General features: G+C 38.2%; 1 protein-coding gene across 3 annotated transcripts in view; it reads right to left on the reverse strand.

Annotated features, from left to right (window-relative positions):
• Positions 1-25,743, reverse strand: part of Olf413 (DBH like monooxygenase olf413) — a 253,229-nt gene that overhangs the window by 33,529 nt on the left and 193,957 nt on the right. For all 3 annotated transcript variants that reach the window (XM_070306135.1, XM_070306134.1, XM_070306133.1), the window contains one exon: positions 14,415-14,564. In XM_070306135.1, coding sequence (XP_070162236.1) covers positions 14,415-14,564 — 150 coding nt within the window. The remainder of the gene's footprint in view (positions 1-14,414; positions 14,565-25,743) is intronic.

The following is a 25,743-nucleotide window of genomic DNA, read 5'->3' on the forward strand; positions in this document are numbered from 1 at the left end:
CATGTCGCGGTTATAGGTCTAGCGAGTTTCCAATCCGCAGAATTCAATCCAATTAAAAAGCAACACATTGCCAGCTGTTACCTAGCGTGCGCTCTTTCTCTCTCTCTCTCTCTCTCTCTCTCTCTCTCTCTCAGGTAACTCCCCCGGGACACAGGCTACCTGACCAGAACTCATATAACCGCACGGTTGTACCGTCGATATAACGCGCGGATTCGTTAATGGAACTAAATTCCGGAAGCAGAAACTCGAAACTTTCGTCATTCCCATCGCGATCCCAATCGATTGTCGAGCGACATTACGCGAAGCTGGTATATACGCGTCGAACATACCAATATTATTTATAACGAGAAGATATCCGATTATAAACGAAAAAAAAAAAATACATCTGATTTTAAATGTTAAACATGTCTCTTTGTCACGAAAATAATTAAATCAATTAAATTAATAAATTTTTAATAAATTTGCGATTCGTCTATACGAATTCATTCGCTCTAATTCTGGATCATCAGCGAGTCGAAGAATTCGAAAAAGCTGTTACAGACAAACTTCTTCGGCGTCTTCGATTTAAGCGTAAATCTCGGGGCTTCGTTCGAGTTTGCTGATCGCTTATGCGAATTTCTCAAAAAGTATTATATCCGTCGTGCAGTATGAATTTAATGGGGAGTGAGCACGCATCGTTGAAATGGGAGACAGAGAGAAATCCGTTCGAGATTTGATGCGTCGCGAGAATAACGCAACGATCGAACGCACGTTTCGCGAGCGAGAGAACGAATGTGTTTTCTTGCGAGCTTCTCGGTTGACATGACGATCGCGTCGCATGCGACCAGACAATTTCGCAGCCTTCGTATTATGCGATAAATCGCGGGTTCCTGCCAGGAATGAAACTCATGATTCAATAAACCCTCTTCCCCACCCTCGTCGGCAATAAAAGACAGTCGGTATGCAAACGGCAATAGCCGACTAATAATGTAAATACAATCCATTGTACGCCGCGATTAATAACCGGATATAGATCATTTAGCAAAAGCGCAATCAAACATGTGTATTTAGGCTGCTCATCGCGAGTTTCGTCGAAAATAATAATAAACGCGAATCTATATCTCATCTATACATAACATGTAACATAAGAAAAATGTATATAATAATTAAATTTATAATTTTTTTTATGTTATATTTTAATAAGAATCTTACTTGCTATTTTATGTTAAATTGGGGACAGCAAATTATCGTCGACAACCGCGTGAGCTGTAGAGAACAATTGTTAGAGAGTATCATTTTTTCGTAAATTTCTTAAGAAAGTTTTGAGAAACTTATTGCTGTAATAAAAGAAATTGTGTGTTTAAAATCCGATTTTTCGGTAAGAATCTATATAAATATACTTGTATATAAATCTCTTTCGTGAACTTCGGCACGTGCGCGTGGGATTAACTCGTCAACTTCACCTATCTGTTAACCGCGCCGGTTCCGATTCGAAGGATAACCGCGAACATAATAGTTGCATTATCGCCGCCAACGGACATTTCGCCGTTGGCATTTAAGGCCGAGACGATCAGACAGTTTAAGCTCTCAGGCCGTGACCGGATCGATATGCGCGCGAAGCTTATCAAAGCTGTATTCGGAGCAGTATCAGGCATGAGTTTCGTTTAGCATTTCACAACCGAACGACAAGGCAGGCCTCAAATATCAAAGCTTTCGTGCATAGTGTATAAGCTTGCCATTAATGCGTGTGTTGTGTGATCGTTTATCATCGCAAATGTAAATAAGATTTAAATGCATAATAAAGGGATAATTTCGCGCGAATTCGGTTCAACAGATAAGCAAAACGGCGATCGAGAATCTCAAAGTATGTATTTAACTATTCGAGAATAAAATTAAATTTCTGTGGAAAATTCATGAAATAAAATACACAAGTATTATATTTAAAAAACTAATTTCTAGAATTCTTGTTTTTAATATTTTTTTTTTTATCGCATCTATCCTACAATTATTAAGAAAAATGCCGTTATATATTTTCGCGCCTTTTTTATTTTTATGTTAACGTTAAGCTCGATAAACAATTTTCTAGCACAATCCATTATTGCGATGCAATAGATCCAAAATCTCGGACGATGCGGACGTATGACAGGTAAACGATTATATGCTATAAATTGCTGTTTGCGCAGCTGTAAAAGAAGGAAGCGATTTTTGAGTATCACCTTGCTCTCGCCGCGCCATAAATCACATCCTTATTCCGCACGTGGACGCGTATAAATCTCGTTATAAATAACTGTAAACTATCGTGCACGGCCACGATGTAATTCCGAGGAGCATGGGGTGGTGCTCCATCGCTCGCTGAAATCGTTTGTCGGATTTACTTTATTAATGGATCCTCTTGATCGCGATCGACAAGGCTACGGCATATTTGTCGACTTGGGAGAGATTAATTGCACTTTGTCGCATGCGAATTATAGGCCGGCCGTTACATGAATCCGATACTTAATTCAACTTTGACAAAAAAACTACGATTGACGTCAAATGGTAATCTACTAAAACCGTAACACGCGATAAAGTAAAAATACAGCAATCTCGATTATGTCCGCTGTATTTGGAAATTCTTTAATATATTACATTAATTCGTGCTGAAACATCGCGGAGAATATTAATTCTATAAAATTGAGATATTATAAAATTTTAATAATTAAATATTTCAATTCAGAAATAATTATATAACAATCTTGTTATTTTTATGTAAGTGTAAAGCGGAATTATTAACTAATATAACTTAATATCGTATTATCGAAAATTGATACTATTAATGCGATCATAAATAACTGCTATCAGATATATAGATATATGGTACATATGTAATCCTTCGTTATGGTAATCGATTAATGAAATTTCCTTTATGTTAAAATCTGTCTCTGTAATTCCCTTACTTACAACTTAGGCAATCTCGTTCTAAGCCTTAAAATCGCTACTTAGGACTATGTAAACGCGCGGCTATCTTGGATTCGATGCACGACTATATGAGGGAGTAGTTGGTCATTAAACTCGTGTTTTGGATTACCTCTAATTCCTCGCGGGCGTCGCGCGGAGGGAGTTCGGATTAGTTAAAGATTAAGCTGTTGGACACGTTACTGCTCGTGGTTCGACCTCGAGAAAGCCTCTTCTCGTTACAAAAGCACGCTTCCTCACCGTAAGACAAGAGTAATTGTGCAAGCTTTCGCATACCCGTTGACTATCTCTCGACGCAATTACTCTTGACAGAAGGCATTCACTCATTTATCGATATGTACTAAATATTAATTACGAAGAAGCTAAATTAAAATAATAATACGATGTTAGATAAATTATATTAATACAGAACGAAATTAACCAAATTTACAATTAGTCATAGTTAAAAAATAAAAATTTAAGATGCAAGTTTAATAATATTTGAAATTAATAAATTACGATTAATAAAATATGGCTGAGATAATGTCAAATCTATATATATATATATATATATATTTATTCATTTGACTGTTTTGAAGCTAAACGACGTTCCGAAAAGGGAAAAAACTAGCGGAGAAAATCTCGTCGACGCATCTGAGTGTTCAGTGGGTCTGAGTTTCGCGGGATTAGAAGTGAATGCGAAATTGCGAATCCACTCGCTGTAATCTTATCACTGACATTGTGTCCTATCGTATAGAAGCAAACTGGTGAGGCATTCGTGAAATCGCGAATGAAATCGATTATTCCAATATTTGGTCTTTCACCGCGTGGGAAAAAATTCCACCATATCAAACCTACTAATGCCATTATTGATAAAAGCCATTGTTTCAGCTAAACGAATTTCTCTAATTCTTCACTATACACACAGTAATCTAATTTATTAAAACGCGGTATTCTCGAACGCATTAATAATTTAATTTATTAAAAATTAATTTATTTAGCAAAAAGATCTAGAGATATATTGATTAAAGGAACTTTTCTAATATAAAAAAAAAAGTATTATAAAGCAAAAAGTCTGAGGTATATTATTAATCCAACAGCTCAATTATAAGTACAATTTCTTACTAAACCAATCCAATTCTCGTATACATATCAAAAGCCAACCTTATAGAAGCGTGTCTACACAATCGAAAGGACAATTAAAGACAAAACAGAAAACTTTTCTCTGGTCAATGCACCGAGATAGATCGATATTCGGCAAACACTTTTACTATATGTATATCCATTGCACTTCGTCCGTATGTATTTATAGTAAAAAATACATACCCGATCATACATGTGTAGAAGGGGAAAAAATTGTTGTACTCACCAAGTAAATATTTCTCGATAAATGTAAAGTCACTATGCATATCGCCAATATTTGTAATCCAGGAGCATAGCGCAGTACCGTCATGCTTTTAGTAAGTATTTATTTCGACGTATCCACTGCAAAATATTTTTTTCGAAAAATTTATACGCGTGCGCACATATTCATTCCGAATATTTATACGAACAATAATCTTAGAAAAAATTAACAAATGGATTTTCAGCAAATGGATATAAAACCAGAATTCGATATTTTCAGCTGCCAGAAAAATACAGAATTGTATCAAATATGTAATATCTATCGTATCTGGTGAAAAAAATATCGATTCCCAGCAATTGTAATATAACATGGACATATTCTATTTTAAGACGATAGTTTGATAAAAAGAAATATTCGATCATACATATATATGAATAAGGAATTTTAGATTTTCTCCACTCACATAATTGCGAATCGCGCTCAACTCTCTTTCTCAGCGTATGTCTATACAAAAATACTTTTCACATACTTTTTATTGTATTTTACATATATTTTTATCATAGTTATAATATTACTTCAAATTATACATTTCGATAAAAGGGAAAAACATATTTCGAATGATATAGAGGCTTTTATTCGACCAATTGACATCCTTCAAGATAAAATTCGAGTGATTCCAAGACGGTACGCGCACGAAAACAATTTCGTTTGCCGCCTGCTCACATCTTTTCGATTATTGCGAACGAGGCCGAGCACTCCGCAGACTTTATCGCGTCGCCTTAGCTTAAAGAAAGATTCGATAAGACAACGACGGGAGAACGAAGCCGAACGCCCCGGGATGATTGGAAAGCGCTCCCCGATGTCGATGGTCGCGCCGGAAGAAAGAGCCGCCCGATAACAGAGATAGAGAAGGAGACGGTTTTCTGGTATATCGCAAAGTAAATCCTTCTAGGTAAATGTCAGTTTGTGAGTTTTTGGCCGATTGGAAAACTTGGGAGGGCAGCGCGGCGTAAGGAGCAAGGCAAACTTCTACGAACTGTCATTAGTTACCGAAGAGCGTATTCCGATCTCCCAGTGGTCTTTTACCTCTGCCATCTCCCACTTCTCTCTTTGTTTCTACCCCCTCCCTCCCTTCCTTTCTCCCATCCCCCTCTGTCTTTCTTTAACAAACATGTTGACAGGAGGTAGATCGCTCGCGCGGAAAAAGCAGGGAAAAGGTAACTCATTCGCTCCTTCTCTTTCGCTCTTTCTTCTATAACGCAGTTCGTTGTCGTTACCGCGCGCGGTTAGTTTTCTCTTTGTGTGAACTTCCGGGCAAATTTCACGAACGAGCGCTCCCGTTACCTGTGTGCCGCACCCTCTCGATCGACCCCAAGGACATCCAAGGTGCCCCATCGATGCAGGGTGCAGTCACACAAATGTATATGGTACGATACGTACTATTCCTAATATTTGAAGCAAAAATCCTTGTAAGGATAATATGAAGTGAGAAAAAGTTGGAAGGAAAAATTCAACTCGAATAAAGAGTAATTATCAATAAATACTTGAAGGAAATATTATTTAATTAACGTGTTAGTTGAATTTGTATTTCTTTCCCTTTTTCAATTACTTTATTTTATTTATCGAATGTAACTTTGGAAAGATTTTCGGATAAAAAAAAAATTATAGATATAGATAGCGAATAATAATTGACTTGAAACAATATCCACAAAATTCAATAAAATTTATCAATTTACGATATTTAACTTCGTTTGCATTTCATATCTAATGTTTTAAATTGAAAAAAAAATGAGCATTATACAAGAAGCAATCATCGAATAATAAAGAGTTTAATTCTAAAAATATATTTAATATTAATTTTGTCGTCGAGAAAAAGATTGCAAAATACGATTTAAACGCTCTAATATTATTAGATCAAGGTCAAAGCGTTTTAAAAAATATGTACTTGACAAAAATATCATTTTATCCCGCTACAGATCATTTCTGCGAACGAACGTGCGTCGATTACGAGGCTTTACAGCGTTCTTATTGCAATTACACCGGCGCGATAATATTGAAATCTCGCTACGGCTCTTGAAGAGAGGCTTTCATCGACAAGGCTATGCGCTTTCCCGTACAACGTAATGGGGAATCGAATCGGCTCGACGATAATTGTCTCCAAACGTACGTAATCTCACCCTGTCCGCTTCTCAGCGCGGAATATCCCGGCCCTTGCCTAGTTGATTCGATTTCCCGTCGCGAATAGCTCTACTTCCTTCCTTCCTTCCTTCCTTCCTTCTGGTGAGAATCCCCGGTCCCCTTCCCTTCCCTTCCCTCTTTGCTGTCCTCTTTTCCACCTACGAACTACGAACAGGGCATGTATGCACCCAATAAGCCCGTCGTGCCACACCTGGGCGACCACGCGCTCTTCTCTCTCGTTCTTTCTTCCGTCTTTTCTCTCCCATCGATCAAATTCGATTTTCCTTTTACATCCAGCCAAGCCATTCGGAATAGCGATCAGTTCCATCAACGAAGAAGGACCTCGGCTATACTCGGGCTGACTGATTTTCTCTCTTTTTCTCGCATGTCACATGCCTTATTTTCATCTTTTTCTTTCTCTCTCTCTCTCTCTCTTCTTTTCTCGCTCATCCTCTTCATAGTAGCAGGCTATTCGAGAGAGCGAAATGGTAAACTAGATAGGGCTACGGATAGGAGCGGAATAGAGGCAGAACCGGGTCACACAGCTAGCCAATCCCCTCTGTAAGGCATCGCCAATCTAGTCAGCCACTAGTCACACGTACGCACTCGCCGCACGTACACACAAGCGCATTGCACGCGAGGGTTTCATCTCTTCCTCGAACAATTTTTTTCTCATTTTCTCTCTCTCTCTCTTTTTCTTCCCATCTCCTTCTTATGCGAAATTCATGATTAATTCGCGAATTTCTCATGCTTCATATATCATCTTCATAATTTTCACATAACTTCGAATTTTATAACCAATGTTTGTTCATCATTATTCTTGCTTACTTTGTGCATTACATTTTCTACTTATACAAATTGTTATTTATCATGATTCTTTCGGCGTAGGAAGTTTCTATAAATTAACTTCACTGAATATATATAATTATAATTTGATTTCGAATCGATTAAAATACTGATATAAATTTCAGAATTTATATCAGTTGATTCTATCTCCCTTCTTTTATAATATGCACCTTCTCACTTCTAAGAGTATTCTAAGAGTAAGGCTCGTATGTTCTGGACAATTTTACGATGCATCCTTCTCGAGAGAATTGCACGTGAATGAGTCTCCTAAGAAACTCGTAGGCCACGGCACTGTGTTTCGCAAAGTGGAAATTCCCAGTGATGTCGATCCGGAGCTGCATAATGCCGCGTCGTCGCGCGAAATCCTCGTCCTGCATGGCTCGCGCTTCCGCTCCTCAAAGGAAAAGCCTCGCCGCGAAATTTATTCGGTTTCCAGCGCTCGGTTTGTAGTTTCAAACTGTTCCAAATACTGGAACTATTCGGATCGTCGAACTATGTACTCGGATATAGCATAGAGCATAGAGCAATGTTTTTCAACACCCTTCAAGATAGGGAATATTTTCGAATATATAAAAGTATATGGAAAGAGAGAGAGAGAAAATATTTGTTATTTATTTTATTCATCGATCTCACACAGTAATTACGCAATTTATTAACCAATTCTCTAGGCATTCAATTCTTCTCAATCAAGAAAGTATTCATTAAAAGTCAGAAATATGTGTGTATTTAAAGAGAGAGAAGAGAGAGAAAGATTTGAATTTTATAAACTATAACACAAACTTTTTGCGTTATAATTTCAAAAAATTATCAATTTGTAGCTACAACACTGTTAGTAGTATAGCGTACGCAATTTATCGGCGAGTAGAATTCCGCGGTTCTCGCGGCCACTATTTTCGATGCAACGTCAATCTGAATTCGCGTGGTTGCGCGGCTGACCGAAGAATGCATCCCGGCGCATTCGCGTTAATTTGCATTGCGAAACAATGTTGAGCGCTGTATACGGTTACGCGAGAAATACTCTTTCCGTTTGCCATTGAGACGTCGACGATAGCACCGTTCATGCTTTTGACAATGTTTTTCGGTAACGACGAAGCCGATTGTGCCCAATTTATAATTGATAAAACGATTAGATGCAAAAATAGCGCAACTCGTTGAAACGGAAAATTTCGATAACTTTGTCACTGACAGGCAAAATTATACCACACGATTCCTTCAAGTATAAATTTTACTTATATTTTTTTTCAAAATAGAAATGTGAAATAATAAGCGAATAATAAATACTTAAGCTGAGAATTAAGATACTGATATTCAAAATAGTATAAACTAAATTATAAATGCAATTAAAATGTAGATAATAAGATACATAAAAGATATATTTTTTTGGGTACCAAATCTCATTGGCATGTCAACTTTCGCGCAGAGATCTTTCTCTTTCTCTCCGTCTCTTTATCATAATTACTAACGCAAAATGCACTATACCGTCATGTATTCGACGGTCGTAATATTATCCTATGTATCATTCCACTTCCATCAAACTGAAAGTCGCACCGCGCCACGACCAACAATCGTGTGACGAAATGCTATTTCGCGAATTGACGCGGCAATAAAAGTAACTGAGTGCGGCAATCGCGCGAAGCGACGGTATACTGTTTGGCGAAATTCCGTCGAAACGGCGTGCCCGCATCGCCATAAATCCACCAGACAGATCTACCGTCGCGATATCCAACGTAAGTGGAGTAGCTAGGCATACAAGCGGTAACTCCATAACGTTACAAGTCGCCGCGATAACCGAGTCGAATACGAACGAGCACCGTGAAATTGAAAAAAATTGATTAATTTCGCTCGCGAGGAAAAGTTTGAATTACTACCCTCGATCGGAGCTGTATATTTTTCTGAATGTCCACATACACACACGCACATACGCGTGTGTACAAATACACGATGAAGTACGTATATCGTATAAAGCATATTCTGAGCTTTGCATCAAACTTTAGATGCGTATTTCTGATGAATCTAAAATAAACTTTCCCTTCATAAAAATTTAAAACGATCGATAATTACAGAGAGTTATTGAACGTTAAAGTTCAAAGAGTTTTAGCAAATTATATTTAATTTGTGAAGAGTATGAATGGAACAAAATTGCTTTAATTAATACGCTAATTAAGCATATGCTTTATTAATTATGATATAAAAAAGGTGGAGTCTTATAAAAATTATATCTATGTATAATTAGAGCTATTCTTTTTATAAAATTTGCTCATAGAAAAAATGCAGAGATGGTATGAGTATTAATAATCAATTTTTCAGATTTTGTCTATGGATTTTTATACAAACATAATATTAAATTGATTTTAATTGATGTTACTAAACATTTAATATTAAAATTTCAAAAATCGCATATATGATCAAATTTTTGATACGGAAATATTACTTTTAGATCAATCTCGGAAAACAGTTTCTCAGAATTCGATGCAAAGCTTACCGAAAGATGTTGATGATATACCGGTATATCGTGACACATACCACATCGTTTTCTCTCGGTAAACTGAAGCAAACGATGTGGAGGTCACGAATGGATGCAGTTTAATACATCCGTCCATATTGTAGCTTCTCGGTATTCCGCTATGGATATTTTTCGATATCTCTAATTAATTCATTCTCAAGCGACCGCGCTTTCAAACGTACGCCATCCAATAATGAAAATATAAAATCAACATCGCGAAACAAAAAAGTATATATTATTTATTGTTAAAGATAAATTCACTCGTTTTTCCATAACTGTATAAAGTACACAAGTCAGAATTCTTTTGTTAGATTGATGTACGGTAGATACACAAAATTATATAAAAATACTGTCGGGCAAACTCTATTTTTCTGTCACATGAGAAAAAAAAAGATTCGTTCCGAGATACATCTTTCCCTGAGAGAATAATAGGTTTAGCCGCGATTTTCGCATCGCCGTCGCGCGTGATGCTCTACCATGTGAAAATCTGGCGTAAAAATGAAGAAATATTGCCGGGATAAGAAAAATTGATCGAGAATTTCACGCGTGTCTAGGAACTTTTGTTGCGAGTTGCACGACTATGTCTGCGTCGGTGGAAAGGCGTGCGGAATTGGGTTACGAGTGTAACGGCATGTTAACCCTTTATAAGGCCATTCCAACTTTGCACGCTGGCATTGTCCTTATTTCCTATGTAGTGTCATGCGGTACCTTCCACGGCTGGTAGAAATATTGCGCTGTTTTAAGACGCTTTCAGAGTATTAAAGACGAGACTCTATAGCATGTGAGTCGCAGTAATAATTCTATTAAAATTAATACTACGATAAGAAGAAAACGTGCATAAAATTGATAAAGTTTGTGAGAAGATAGAAATCTGTCTCTCCGATGATCTCTATGTTTATGGGATTTTTAAATTATCAAATACCGTAAAATCCGTCAAATAATATTCTATATATTACAGTTTATATATCTTGATTTTGACATAACGCCACATTAAACGTCGCAACGTAAAAACTAATTTTCTTTACTGAGCGTTACGATCACGATAGCAATTCGGTGAATGAACGAGCAGCGTGAAAAAATCAGCGTTCGTATTTGGAAACGCAATTGGAAATCCGGAAAAATTGCCGACCTATGTACGATCGTGGAAAATCTCCGGCTTTTGAATTCGAAACGAGAAATCCGAGATAAGCGCCGCGATAAGGTACAAGCGGAAAGACGAAACTCGCGAAGTAATAACTTCCATAGGCGATCTCAATGTTTGATTTCTGTCGATCGCAAATGGGGCGGGATAACATCGGCACGACGCTACATCCTCCGACGTATTTCTGGAACAAACATATCCTCGTTTATATCTCGTCGAAAAAGTAAGCATCCATCTTCGTATCCTGTTACATCGATGAAAATCGCAGGAAAATATCGGCGCGAAAAAATACGGTATTCTAATTGAAGGGTTCGAATATGAAAATATCTTTGTACGCTTGTACGATATATCAGTCGAGCAATTCTATCCCGGATAACGTTACTCAATTTACAATTCGTTTACAATGAAAATCTGAATTATATTAAATACAGTTTTGATATATATGCTGTTTAATCGGATACGCTTGCAAACTTAAACAATGTATTGATTTTATTATATAACTAGATACTTTCGAGCAAGATGTACTAATTACTATTTTTGTTTTAAACAAGTAACTCGTATAGTTTTATGCAAGTTGCGAGACTGCATCACCTTGTAACCCGCTGCATCCACGCATTATGTTCGCCCTCGACGGAGGGAGAAACACGATACCGCGCAAAAATATTATATCGGATATCGATATGTCGCGCGATCAGATAAGGGCCCCGAGAGAAGGCCCCGCTGACTCGGTCGTTTTTCGTAGCGATGGAATCGCGGACGGCTTTTATTTTCGCAGTATTTCGATGACTCAACCGCCAGACGAACATTCTCGTCGGTGAGGAGGCGGCATTGTTTTCGATAGTTCTCCGTCTCTGTCTCTCTTTATGGAGAAACAACACACTCGAGATGATGGCGAAGAATTCGCCTCGAGCATTCTCAAAGCGAGAAAGTAAAATCGTCTCGGCATAGATCGATGATTCGGACAACGTAATCGGTCAGCGAACTCGCTTGCATCGAAATTTTAATTATCTCGGAATACACTATGAAAAACTTTTTATGAAAATTACCTCCCCTCTCTCTTCGTATATTATAAAATTTTTAATAATAAATAATGTAATTTATTTTATATATTGGAAAGATAATAATTAAAATAATATAATATTTATAATAATAAATAAGTATATAATCGATTATATTATAAAATTTAATTTGACGTTTTGATCATTAATAATTCGCCTTTTATAATCGAGATATATTTAACGTTACATAATATGTTTATGTCAAACCTCTTTGAAGTAAAAGTAATAAATGCGCCTTCTAATGTAATCCGATGTGAGCCTTAAACGCCTTAAACCCTTATGACGCTGATGGATTAATTATGCTTCGCTATTCTGTTGCATAATATGAAAATAAATGATACATAGCGTAAACTGAGAAAAATGATCCCTTAATAGGTATTGAAAAAGGCATGTTTCTCTTTATATCACTGATAATCCGTTAACTGAAAATAATGCTTAATTCGACGTTACGTAACACCAGGGAATTCGATTTACCGCGAGCGAATATTTACGAACACGTACGCCGTTTATCCACATGGCATCGAGCGCGGCAATAGCCTCGATAGCGAGGTGGTTGCAGCGAATTATGCACGCGCGGCCAAACGATGAGATCGCATCGCAACGAACTCGCCCGAAATTGATGCGCGATAATAATACGATCAGGTGGAAAATCGAACCCCGACGATTGTGTGTTAACCGCTGATTGTCGATAACGCGCTACGAGATTTCGCAGAAGTGATGACGATAATAAGGTTTAATAAGTACATAATCGAGATGAATGTCGTTTAGGAGCAAAAAGATTCTTACTTTTTTCTTAGATAACCGTATGTAATATGTGTTGGAAAAATTTGTTCCATTTTAAAAATCAACCTTTTTCTCACTTACCTATGTCTATTTTCGCGAAAAACTGACAATGAGAGGAGAGATTTGATTCTTCGGATAAGTTTTCTTTTTTGATTTGAAAAAAAAAATTAATGAGAAAAATTACACGCGCATATCGGAAGTGTTAACGTTCTAAAAATATAACATCATAATACTTTTTGTAAAAGTTCTGCTGTGTATATTTCTCTTACATTGAAAGCAAACAAAATGTGTTACGAAACCAATATCTCTATTGTAACTTTTCCGCTCATACAAAGGGACTTATGCTTGCACATACTGAAACAAATTCACGCGAAACTCTGAAGCGACAGAATGACGCAATGATAAAATTTCTTTTTCAGAGATCTGCTGCTTAAGGAGGTTAAAGACGCGTGATCGCAAACTCCAGAATTAAAGGTGTACGATTTTTCTTTTTTTATAGCGACCTGTACGCTTCTATCTTTATATAACGCGTCGAAAAAATATTGCTTTATCTTTCCTGGGAACGTATTTTATAAAACCCTCTCGGCAAATTCAGGTGTGGACGAAAGAAAAAATTGTAGTCGCAAGTTTGTAGCCAGTAGTTTTCTCTATCCAGCGCTTTAAGCGCGAGCAAGAAGCTTTATTTTCGCCGGTCACGGATTACCGAGGAACATAACTGCGTATCAATGACGCTATTAAGCGAGCGCTTGTAGCCGCAATAACGGAGATGAGGATTTAGAATTTAGATCTTGGCGGCCTCGTCGGTTGCCATAAATTTCATGTTGCGCGGCTTAAAGCAGATCGCAACACCCGCGTAATCTCTTTTCTTCGGGTTAAGCCCGTACCGTGCACCGTCGAGCGACGGGACGGCTCTATCGCGCAATCTATTTCCGAGTTAATTACCGGCGAAATAAAGAAGTAGGTCGGATTGTCCTAAAATGGGAGTAACGGAATACCGCGCGAGAAAATTGCGATAACGAGCCGCCGAATTTCATTCGAGTCCGCGACTCGGCAACGCAAACATTCGCAGTATTTTTTTACAACCGTGGGCGTAATAATTAAATACAGTAATTAATTATACCTTTGGATTCAACATTTTTACGCGCTTCGAAAAACCGATGCGTATTATAACTTTTTCGATTGATTTCAAAATATATTTATATAATATTTCATTTATAAGTATTCACATAGAAAAAAAAAAAAAAAAATTATGCAAGTTTGATTTAATAGAATGATGATAAGGTTTTCTCTGATTTAATTTAAAAAATTAAAATTTATCTTTCGAACTTATTGGATATAATATAAAAGAGAAAATTTTCTCTATTAATTTTTCCCAAATACATTAAGATGTTTATATCGCAACAAGTTTATCTGCTCTAATGAGAAGATTAATATAAAAATTATGTTTGTAGAAATAAAAAAATTTCTTTGAATTATTTCATCTCTAAGTGAATCCCGTATTAATCTTTCTCCGAGAAATACACGAATGCATTTATCACGGCAAAAAATAGTGCGAGATAAGCGCGACAAGTAAATCTCGCGTGCTTTGTGCGCGCTCCGCAGAAGATTGTTCTGCCCCTTTCGAGCTGAATAAATCGCATCACCTACCGTGATCTTCAAGTCCCGCGGGTCGCATGTGTCGTATCGCCTGCTGAAACGGAGCACTGTGTGCGTCTTGTTCTCGTAACCCAGTAACAGCCGGTAATCCTGGCTCGAATCCATCTGCGGATCCCTGCTGGTGTCCTTCACGTGCCGGTCCTGGAAACAAGCGACGGCTTAACATTAAAATCCGTGCCAGCGATGCCATAAATAAAGTATAATGCATCGTCGTCGCGATGTTTCGCACACTCGCTTGCATTCGCGGCATCCGAAAGTTAAATCGATCGTTGCGATGAAGATATTCTCTTGAAAGAAGAAAAGATGCATTAGAATTGAAAAACAAAAAATACGCTCGTGCAATATTTTATCATTGTATAAATTTTTTAGCACAATTTTTGACGTGAGCAAAATGAGAAGATACAAAAATCCGTTGCCAATAATTTTCGAGTTTTTATTATGAGGAATATCGACAATATCGGATATTCCAATATTGGAGCTTCATAACGAATGGATTAATATTGCTTGACATATTCGACGAATATTCGTCGAAAATTCTAATATCGAACGACGTGTCGCGTGCACTCGCGCGTATCATACACACGCATGCACACACGGAACATCATCCTTTACTTAACGAATCGCGACGTGAATGCAGTTCATCGACACTCGCGGTCGATCGATTTTTTTCTTTCAATCCTACAACATACGCGGAAGACGACTTGTTTTTTTCTTTAACAAACAAGGCGCTCATCGGCATCGATTGACAGGCGGAAACGCCGTCATAGCCGTCATGATTATTCCATCCTGTTCGTATTAATTATATCCGCGAAGCCGTTATCGTTAACAGTTAATCGACTGATTGGTCGTACGTAAATGAATAGACCGAGCACCGTAATTCGTGCGACCGATAATATTCGCGTTCGGGAACGCTGTGTTTACGGCCGTCTCATTCTGTATCGCGCGCAAATGACGCGAAATTGGATATGACATTTCTTGTAATAATAATCGATCTCCTCGCAACGGCAATCGTGAGATTCGGCATTCGCCTTTCCCATGCGCGACTACTCGCATTTACAGTTAGCCGACGTCAAAAAGAACTGGCAATGGTCCTGCGATCTCTCGCGTGAAAATATTAATTTATTATCCGCCATTCCCGCCGGCGACGCGCGAAACATAGCTACGTTTTCTCTTTTTCCTCTCCTCGCTAATTCGCTCCACTTTTCACCCGCTACGATTAACACTCTAAGCTCGGCCCGGCAGCGTTAACTTGGCATTTAAATCGCCAAGTTCTTTTTTTCATGATTTATATGCCAAGTTAGTATCGCCGCTAAAATTACAGTGCTGACGATTTTTTCTTCCCTTTTTTCTCTTCTTTGCGAGTGAAGTGCGGTCTAAGATTTTAGCTATTCACTATCCATTTTTTCTAATTTAGCGATGCAACGTGAATTTATCTTGATCATCGGCTTTAAGATTTATTTTTCTCGGGATTCAATGATTCGAAAACGTTCTTTGTCTTGATCTATCACGTACTTGGATAGAAAGTCTCTCTCTAAACTAATACGTGAAGCTGGCCTATACTACATTTTACGTTTACTGCAAAATTTTACGCAGGCATATTATCGCGCGAGATTTAATAAAACGATATGTCGTCTAAGAAAAAGTACCAGTTGAAAAGTAAATCTATCGATACAACGAGCATTATAAAAATATTCACCAGATTATTATTATTTTAAATGGGAATTTTATGAGATTGCGTCCTATGCTCGACTACAAGTCTTAGAATCTGTTTCTTAAAAAGTGGCAACAAGAAGATGCGATAAACAACTTGCTTCCATTCTGCCATAAATATGGACAATAAAACTTGAAGCATCGTAAAATATTGATTATTACGTTTAACAGAATGAAAACATCTTAAGCGGCTTACGCGCTACAAGTATTTTACTCTAAATAAAGTACTCTTAATAAAGAAGAAATAAACTGCTGAATAATCGGAATAGCGGTGACTTAAAATTTTTGCTAATTTCCTAAGGCTCGGCCGCTTTGTTCCGAATACCATCGGTCTTTTTATCGCGCGCGCAGTTTCTTGCACGAAACCGATATTAGAATGCCATTCTATCGTCTTACAAAGAAGAAACGGCCGTTGCCGGCAAAAACAAGCGACGCCGCGTCTGCTTTGCCTTTTCCCTCGCCCCGATCGAGTTTCTCGTTCGCTACGACGATCGTCGAACCGAGACGACTACGCGTACTCCCCGTTGCAAGGGAGACAAAGGGCAGGACTGGGTGCAAAAGTTAAGGTAAATTTACACGGTAGATTCTCGACGATATGGATCGAAGGAATCATAAAAAAACTTTGCAAAAGCGAAAAAATAAATCGCGCAAACATTATTTTCGCAAAAGATCGTTGTTTGTGTTGAACGATAAAATAAACAATGCCATTTTCCATTTTTATTCGCTTTAGGCGATATTGGAGTAAACTGTGCAAAATAAAAAGTAAGCTCCAGGATTTTATCTCATTTCCGATGGGAATCGCGACTCTATTTGCATGAGATACTAGTACAGACAGTCGGGCGCGGATGTTACGATTTCTCAATCGAGCTTCTTTATTGGACCGATCACACGCAATAACAATACAAATTGCAAGTTTCGCGTTCGAAGTGAGAAATTACGGAGTTATGAAACGCGGGATGAGAGAGCTTAAAGTTGGAAGCTGAGAATTCAGAGCTGAGAGTTTAGAGAACCGACAGTTTACTCACAAGTTATCAGTCGAGAATTGAGAGTTTATAGTTGACATTTCAGAGGTGTACAAACTCGATATATCTACGCGTGTGCGTGTATATAGGATAATATACAATTGAATTATTATACAAATTATGTACATAGGAAAAGTCTGCCACACTGTCTTTTCTCTCGCGCCTTAAATTTCTTTTAAAATACTCGAACGCCCGCGTCGGATCGGCCGCGGAATCGAGTAGCCCACTTTTAGCACGATACATTCGAACAAAAACACGTTCATCCAATTTATTTTGGATGATTCATCCGTAGTAATCATCGGGAGCGAAGCGTGTAAATTCGCCTTTAGTTAGGCGATTCGGAGCGAACGTTCTGGGGACTTCTCGGTCCCTTAAGGGCCGAAGACAAGTTTTTCTGGCGAGATTCCGTGCCGTCGCCTCGATATAATTATCGCGGCGCGGCTGCTCCTTCGGAAGAAGAAGCGCGCCGACGCCTTTCGGACGAACTTTTGTTCCATTGTGAGGATCACTCCCCCTCAGGCCTGCACGGTCTTCCCCCCCAGGCGCGGCTTTATTAAAATTTCATTTAGCCGCGTACCTGCGCGTGCTGCGTGATTCCCGACGAGTCACGCGTGTTACGTTGCCTCCACCCGATATACCGGACACCCCTAACATCCTTGATCCCTTATTCTTCGCTTGTTTTTTTTTCCTCGACTGACGTTCTCACCTGGGCCGCGCCACGTCGTCTTTGCGGCCGTCAAAATGCGCGAAAGGAGAGAGAATACTGGCGTTAGTTTCAGCAAGGCGGACGAGCGAAAATATCTCATTATTAGAGAAGGATGAGAAATGAGTGAAGAGCTTGAGATTAAAACACTATGTTTATGATGAACTAGACATTTCCAACTTTTTCGGACGGTCCACGATTATTTTTACAGAAATTCAACCGCAAAGACTATTATTACACAATTAAACTTATTTGCCAAATAACAACATTAATTTTGTGACACGTATTTCAATTGATTAGTTATTAATAAAAATTTACATTTTTTAATATTTCAACATTTATACAAAAAAATGTATTATTAAAAATTAGCAATGAAAAAAGCACGCTAAAACAATGAATCAACAACAAATGAGTACTTAAATTATATAATATTATTATATGTATGTGTCTATAAATTCAATTAGATGTACATAATGTGATATCCATATCTGTCTATTTTTTATTTTATAAAAATAAAAAATGAAATTAGTTATTATTTCGATAATTAACTGATTTTTAATTCATAATTAATTATATGCGACTACATTTTTATGACTGCGAGTAATTCATTTATATTCTCGGCTGGTTTATGGTATGGCCATGTGTCTCGAAGTCCGAGTTCTTTTCGTGGTGCGACTGCCTGCGGACGGTATGCGGTTACTCAAAGGTAAGAGGACCGTCTCTCTCTCTGACGAAGGATTCGAATTCTTGCACGAGAAAGGGCTTTACCGCCGGCGACGACAAGGCTTTGAACCTTAGACGAGATGGTATTGCTCCCAAGTTCGACGTTCTGATGAAAAATTGAAAGAGAGACGCACGCGTCCATAGTTAGATGCCTCTCGTATCTCGTAGCCACGTTATTGAGCCATACTTTATTGCGCGACAAGTATAGCGAAGAAATATATTTTATCTCTAGAAAATTCCTAACTCGTGAGCAGCAATGACTCGATTCGAAATTTCTACAACGGAGTACTTATTTCTGTGCAAAGTATATAAAAAGACTACCATCGCATTATTCAAAAAATTCGGCATCAATTTTTTTCTTATGAAAAATATATTAGATATCGTTCGATATTAATTCAATAACGTCTTAAATTTCGTGTCTCGCCTCGTTATTATTGCAGAATTCCGAGACTCGCCGCAGCGGAATTTCCTCGCGAAGGAAAAATTCCTTGCGACATCGTCTATCGGAACCGCGAATCGCATTATCATCGATCGCGCCGTGAAAAATTACACGGGAAGGACGAGCGGCGCCTTGTCTCGGCTGCGAGACGTCGCAACATACGCGAATTTACGCGAAACGATGGAGTAATAAATAATTTGCGGATCTGTCTCTCTCTCTCTCTCTCTCTCGCATGCGCATAACTTCTTCAATTTCCGCCCTGCCGTCAGAAGCGGAGAACATAATTTTTCCACCCTTTCCCCACGGACACCCTTTTCATCCGCGATCACTTTCTCGCTTACCAGCGAGAGCATTCAATCCTTTCCTCCTACTGAACATTGCACGATCAACATGCATCATCAATTTTGCGGGAACGCAGAGCTATCACGCGTAGGACCTGAACAGTTTTACTCGGCACAATTTTATATTATGTAAAAAAATATTAAATACTATTCACGTATTTCGAGTCAATCTGTATTCTCTTTATTAAAAAATTAATCTCGTTGGCCTAAACTTTACAATAAGCATTTTATCATTCATATCTATATTCGTTTTTTCGTCTCGAGTCATTTTTTTTTAATTCTCAAATAATTCTGTTATAGACGCTGAATACTACAATTTATTGTTGATTTTTTTTGAGCACGGACATCTGTAGAATATGTCCTCGGTCTGAATTTTTTTCTTTTCTTGTTTTTATTACGCGTTTATACATCTCCTTCGCGAAAACACACTACGCAATGGGAATGAAGTCTCGAGCTAGTTACATTGCCCGAAATTGCTTGTTATTCTCGATTGGCTCTCGTACGTTCGTCACGACGCGAATCCGTGGTCAACGGCCGATAAAAGGAAATCGGATCGAGACACGTATGGCAGTAAATTCGCGCAATGTACGGTTCTCCATTTCACATCGGACGTGCACGTGGGATACGAATTTTCAGCCGTAACAGCGAAGTGGTGACAGCGATGGCATTTTTCTTTTCTCTCTTTTTCTCTCGCATTGCGTGATAGTTTTACCGGAAACAAAACATATACATATATACAGCTGTAATGCAGTTAAGATTAAGAAAATATGCCAAACAAAAATTCTTTTCCAATTGTCGCTAAATATATCATTCTCGCAGTGATAAAATTGCAAAACTACATTTTTGGCGAATTTATATTATGTATATCAAAAATTTTAGATAATTTCTATGAATTTAAGAAGAATTAAGAGTTGCTATACATTGGAAATTAGTATAGCATGTATACATAATATATATATATATGTTAAATCTCTATTCTTGAAATAAAAAAAAGAAATATTTTCAATAGTGTTATTTCGCTATGAAAAAATTTTAATAAGCCAGTTACATTCAAAGTCACATACAATATTTCAATAATTAATTTTGCCTTTCTTCTCACTTTTCATATACAAAATAGCGTACGTTTAGCAGATTATTGATATAATATATAATTTTATAAAATTAAAATAATTATAATATATATATATATGTGTGTGTATAATAAAATAATGATAATAATAAAATGTGACAATGATAATAACAAAGACACGTCGACTAGCTATGCTTTATGATATCAGTTATTGATATTCATACAGTCTAGGATTAGTCTGTAATCGTCAAACATCAATGACATCAACAGGCATTATCGGCATCCAATTACGCGTCGCTTTGTACATACTAGGAGCTTTGTTTCCGCGAATGTCCGTCTTTCCGTTCTATCGAGCACATCATGCAAGCGTGCGATCAATGCGTTGCGGAGAGAAAGAGAGATAGCAAGATAGAGATAGATAGATAGATAGACAGATAGAGAGAGAGAGAGAGAGAGACCGTATTCTATTCCATATAGGCTCACACTGGCGCATGTACACGCATTCAGTAACCGATTCCGCATACCGGACAATTATAGCAATTATGCCGACCCAATTCACCGCGTGCATTAATACTCCGCTATGGTGTCGCCGATATCGAATCGTCCCGCCGATCAAACGATTTCTTATGCGAATCGCACACGAGCTTAGAAGCGCGTTACATAAACCTACAGTAAGCTCTCATTACGTCGCCTGCAATAAAAGAGAAACAAATCGCATTAATTAATATTCCATTATGAATTCTTTTTTGTTATAGTATATATGTATATCATTCGTGTAATTAAACGCGCATAAAGCTAATTTCTCAATTTAAAAAGTATATAATTTTTTAAACATAATTCTGTTCAGTTAATTAAAAGTAAACTAAAGTAACTAAACTATTGTTAAAAGGAACTACGTCATCAGAACGTGCTCAATCGAAACAAGACGTTGTTCGTAACAATTCGCACGTTTATTGTCTCGACAATTAAAGTTACTCGAGGCGGAAGACTGTTAAAACGAGCTTAAGTGCAGCTTAAAATGCAGAGCAGCGGGGTCGTATATAACAGGAAAGCACAAAAGGCAGCACGAGCACACGAGCCCGGAGTCGCACAATCGACCTCCAAACCTTCGCGCTGCACTGTGACTACCCGAAAGATCCTGTGCACGTTAAGGAATTATGCCAATTACGGGCGTTCCAATTCGCCGTCTAGTGACAGCTTCTAATAACGAATAATGACGGTCCGGGGATAAAATAAATTTTCCTGAAAATCGCGCGGATCGGTAAACCCTTAATCGTCGTCGATGTCGATCGCACATGCGAGGACGGGACACGATTCTATTCTTTCAATACACAACGATCATAAGTAGACCGCGAATACCGCGGCAGAAAATCGACCTCGGTACATAAAAGGGTCTTCCGTTTCGAGGATATCAATTTTTTTAAAACTCGACTACACAGACTTTTACTCCGAATGATTGATTTTTTTTTTGTATCCTAAAGTAGTATATTATATGACATGTATATTTCAATTTTTCGTCTATTATATAATTTCAATTATTGTTTAATTATTAATATATATCTTTTAATTAATCCCTTTTCAACAGTTATTTATTATATATATTCTGTTATATCGATAACATCTGATAATCGCAACAGTCCTTATGAAATTTAGTATACGTTGCAATATTACTCCCTCACAAGTGTCACGACGAATTCGCTTCTATGTTTCTTCTTTTCTCATTAGCCAATAAAATCACTTAATTCGGCAAGTACGTAAATTCGATAAGTAGTGCTCAATAAAAATGGCACGCGAAAAAAAGTTCTTTCGTTAAAAAGAAATTAATCGCGCCTTGTTAGCGCAAACAATCGCGCTCGAAAATCGCCCGGGATTTCATTATCGTAGCAGTTGACGGCGGGAAAGAATACGTGCGAGCGTGTCTGCCTCTTCAGCATTCGAAAGTAATCCGAAGTCCGGAGGGCAGTGTAAATTGCTTTTCACGGCATGAGGCTGCGAACGGCGAAGGATCGGAAGATCTTGATGCGGCGCCGACTCCTTTGAGTGATGTGCAAATAGTCTCCCCTCTTTCACGCATCCCTCTTTCCCTCGTCCTCCACGCGGACTTCGCATCAATGATTGCGGCTGCCAAGGAGATAATCCTGGTTCGAGTGCCCGGTTCTTGAAGACATAACCCAGAGCTCGCCCAGCTTGCCGTTATACGCGAGATATTTCAATGTTGATAATACAATCGAGAACGACAAAGGCTTTTAAAAATTGTCAAATCTTTTTTAGCCGATTTATGTGCAAACCTTATTTATTATCGTATGTAAATCTAATTTTAAACGTATAATGTATAAGATTATAATGGACTGGAAAAAGTTCTTCGCGCATATTCTTGCAGTAAATCTTAGACGAAGATGTAGTCGACGCGCACGGTTGGAAGAATCGACGGGATACATTTAGAATAAATATTTTATTCAAGAAGAACCATATTATACTTCGAAATTCCTAGCAGCTTTAGACTATTCCGGCGAACGAAAACAATTACTGATACGCGAGATAAGCAGAAAATTTCATGAATATCAAAAAGCGCGTGGCTGTAAATTTCATTCGGCTATCTTGGCGCATAAAAATGTAATTCGCTATTTATTGGAATATTCGACCATCTCGATAAACTTCTCGTCTTGATTCTTTCTCATGTGTATTTTATAAAATTGACGCATGTATATAAGTAAATCTGAATGAAAAAAAAAATAAATAAATAAATAAAAACACTCAAATATAATTTGAGTGGACGATTAATCATCGTGCAAAATAAATATGAATATTAACATTGCCATTGTCTCTTCTAACATCGAAATTTTGTAAATCGTCTTAAAGATAAAAAAAGCATATTTCTCAACAGATGTATTTTATATTTATACCATCGCAGAAATACATTACACAGAGATAACGCGACAAAACATACGATCGCAAATGGCACGTGACTTCGAAACCCTGCCTCGTATTTCGCACGTGGCGCGCTTTTAGAGTCCGCAAATCGAAATGTGGGACTTTGAAAGGTTCGTGGCGAGATATAAAAAAATATAAAAGATGAAACCATGTGAAACCAACGTACACATCGTTTTTATCTTCCGCGCTACAGTTGATTCGGAGCAACAACGTTTACCGACACCGTATTCGGCAAACCGTGTCAGGCTTCGCGTACGCGTAGTGCACGTTCAAGCAATGAATGCACGCGAATCATCCTCGCCACTAAAGCCATCGGATCGCACGTAGCGATTGAACAATACCAGCATAAAATGATTTCAGAGATCGGTTCATTCATGAAAACCTTCGCTATAAACTCTGCACGCGAGAAGTATATATCCTTAATAAAAGAAAAATATGAGAAAAATTGCAATGCGATTACTCTAGTTCCTACGTATCATCGCTGGAGTTTATGAAACTGTAACGATTAATAACTGATAAACTGACAAATCTATTTCCTTAGAAATATATACATATAAGTTCAACATTATCATTCCATTCTCGCGAAGAAATGAAAACGCGGTATCAAAAAAAACGTCACCGAATGCCGATGCTCACTTTCAACCTCCGAGCTTCCAATCTGCGACCAATCCCGGACGTACAATATAACATGGCCTTTACGCTCTCCGCGTCGCGTATTGTTCGCGTCGCGCTCGACCTTCCCGCGAGGGAAGAATGGAGGAAGGAAAAAGAGAAAGAGTCCCCGGGTCGTCGGGACGCGACGCCGCGCCGCGCCGCGCCGCGCCGCGCCGCGACTCGCCTCGAAAGAAGTCATCAGCGCGCGATGCCATTATTCTTCCCGCCCCGTGCAGCCGCTTTTTCTGGATCGCGAGTCGATGCCGGGCGTGCGACGCCCCCGCCCTTTTCCACCGCGCGCCTGCATTAATCACGAGACACCGAGGATATTATCGCGGCAATGCGAAACGTCCGTCATTCCTGGCCGCCCGTATCTTTTTTTTCCTCCCCTCTTCCTCCTCTTTCTTCGTACGCTATTCCGAGAGCGCTCCGAACCGTAATGCGTTTGCTCTCCTCTCGCGACTTTATTCTTTTGCACGTAATCCGCCACGTTAACGACCACCATCAACTCGGCGTAGCTTATATAGCGGAGGTACGTGAAACGTGCGACGCATTTAACAAATCCTTCTTAGGATAATAAAATCACGATAAAATCACAGTTTCGAACGTATGGGATCTCTCTCTGGCCAGCATCAAGATTTATTAACACATGAGCGGGAGATTCAGACTTACATTTATATCACTTCCAAAGTGAATGGCTCGATTATTGCGTTTCTATTTTCGGAGAGAGAAATTTTACGCTTATATAACGCTATCAGTTTTGTAATTTTTGCATGCGTCTGTATCGCTTCGATGCGTATCAGTCCAGAACGTAATAAATTCGTTTACCTATCACTCTGAAACTTTATTCGATAGAATCGACGACGAGTTTTTCCGTTTATTCTGTCGGATGGAGAAGTTACGAGTGAATTAGAGCGAATCGGCCCCTGCGACTTTTCAATTCCGACGATCCGTCGTCACTTTTTCCTACCGCCAGCTCTCCCGTTTTAATCCGCGGTCTCTATCGATATTGGATATCACGCGTGGGTGACATGCTCTCCGTCGTATCCGTAATAACAAAAAATGTAAGAATGGCAAAAAGGAATGGAAAAAAATGACGTTTTACATATTATATCTACTGTTAGTATGTTGTACACAGCGGTTACTTTTAACACAACATTAGAGTATATAAAATGTACAGTACTATATATTATACTATTATAGAACGCTGTTACGATTTGATTTGGTGCTTTTTATAAGCTTTGCACTTATTTATAGAAAAGTAATTCTATTTTTATATATTATACAGATTGTATTCATATTATTCACATTTATTTTTATTAATATGTACGGCTGCAAAAATCTATTTTTCTCGCTTATTATAAATATTATTATAAAATTTCGATTTTTGAAATATGTATCATGTTTTAAAGCAATTATGGAATCATATCTGGCTTTCTTGTGTATGATACTCGATATGGAAGCAGTAGAAGTAAGTATCGACGATACCCTTTTAAATTAAAGCAACCTTGCTTTGTGGTGGGCAGCAAAAAAGCCCAGGTATCATTCGTCATTCAACCGGACCGATGCCCGGTAGATACGGTTTTATTCGAAACCGGTATCGCGCAGTAACATCATAACGACATGAGCGGGACCTTATAAATTAAGTAGCGTGCTCGTGAAGAGAAAACGAGTCTGCGGTAGGCGGTGAAAAATCCGGGAGCCATCTCGCTCTCTTTCTCTGTCTCT

Source organism: Polyergus mexicanus, unplaced genomic scaffold (assembly GCF_030449975.1).
Source record: "Polyergus mexicanus isolate NDT 795.1 unplaced genomic scaffold, iyPolMexi1.0 SCAF_13, whole genome shotgun sequence".
NCBI lineage: Eukaryota > Metazoa > Arthropoda > Insecta > Hymenoptera > Formicidae > Polyergus > Polyergus mexicanus.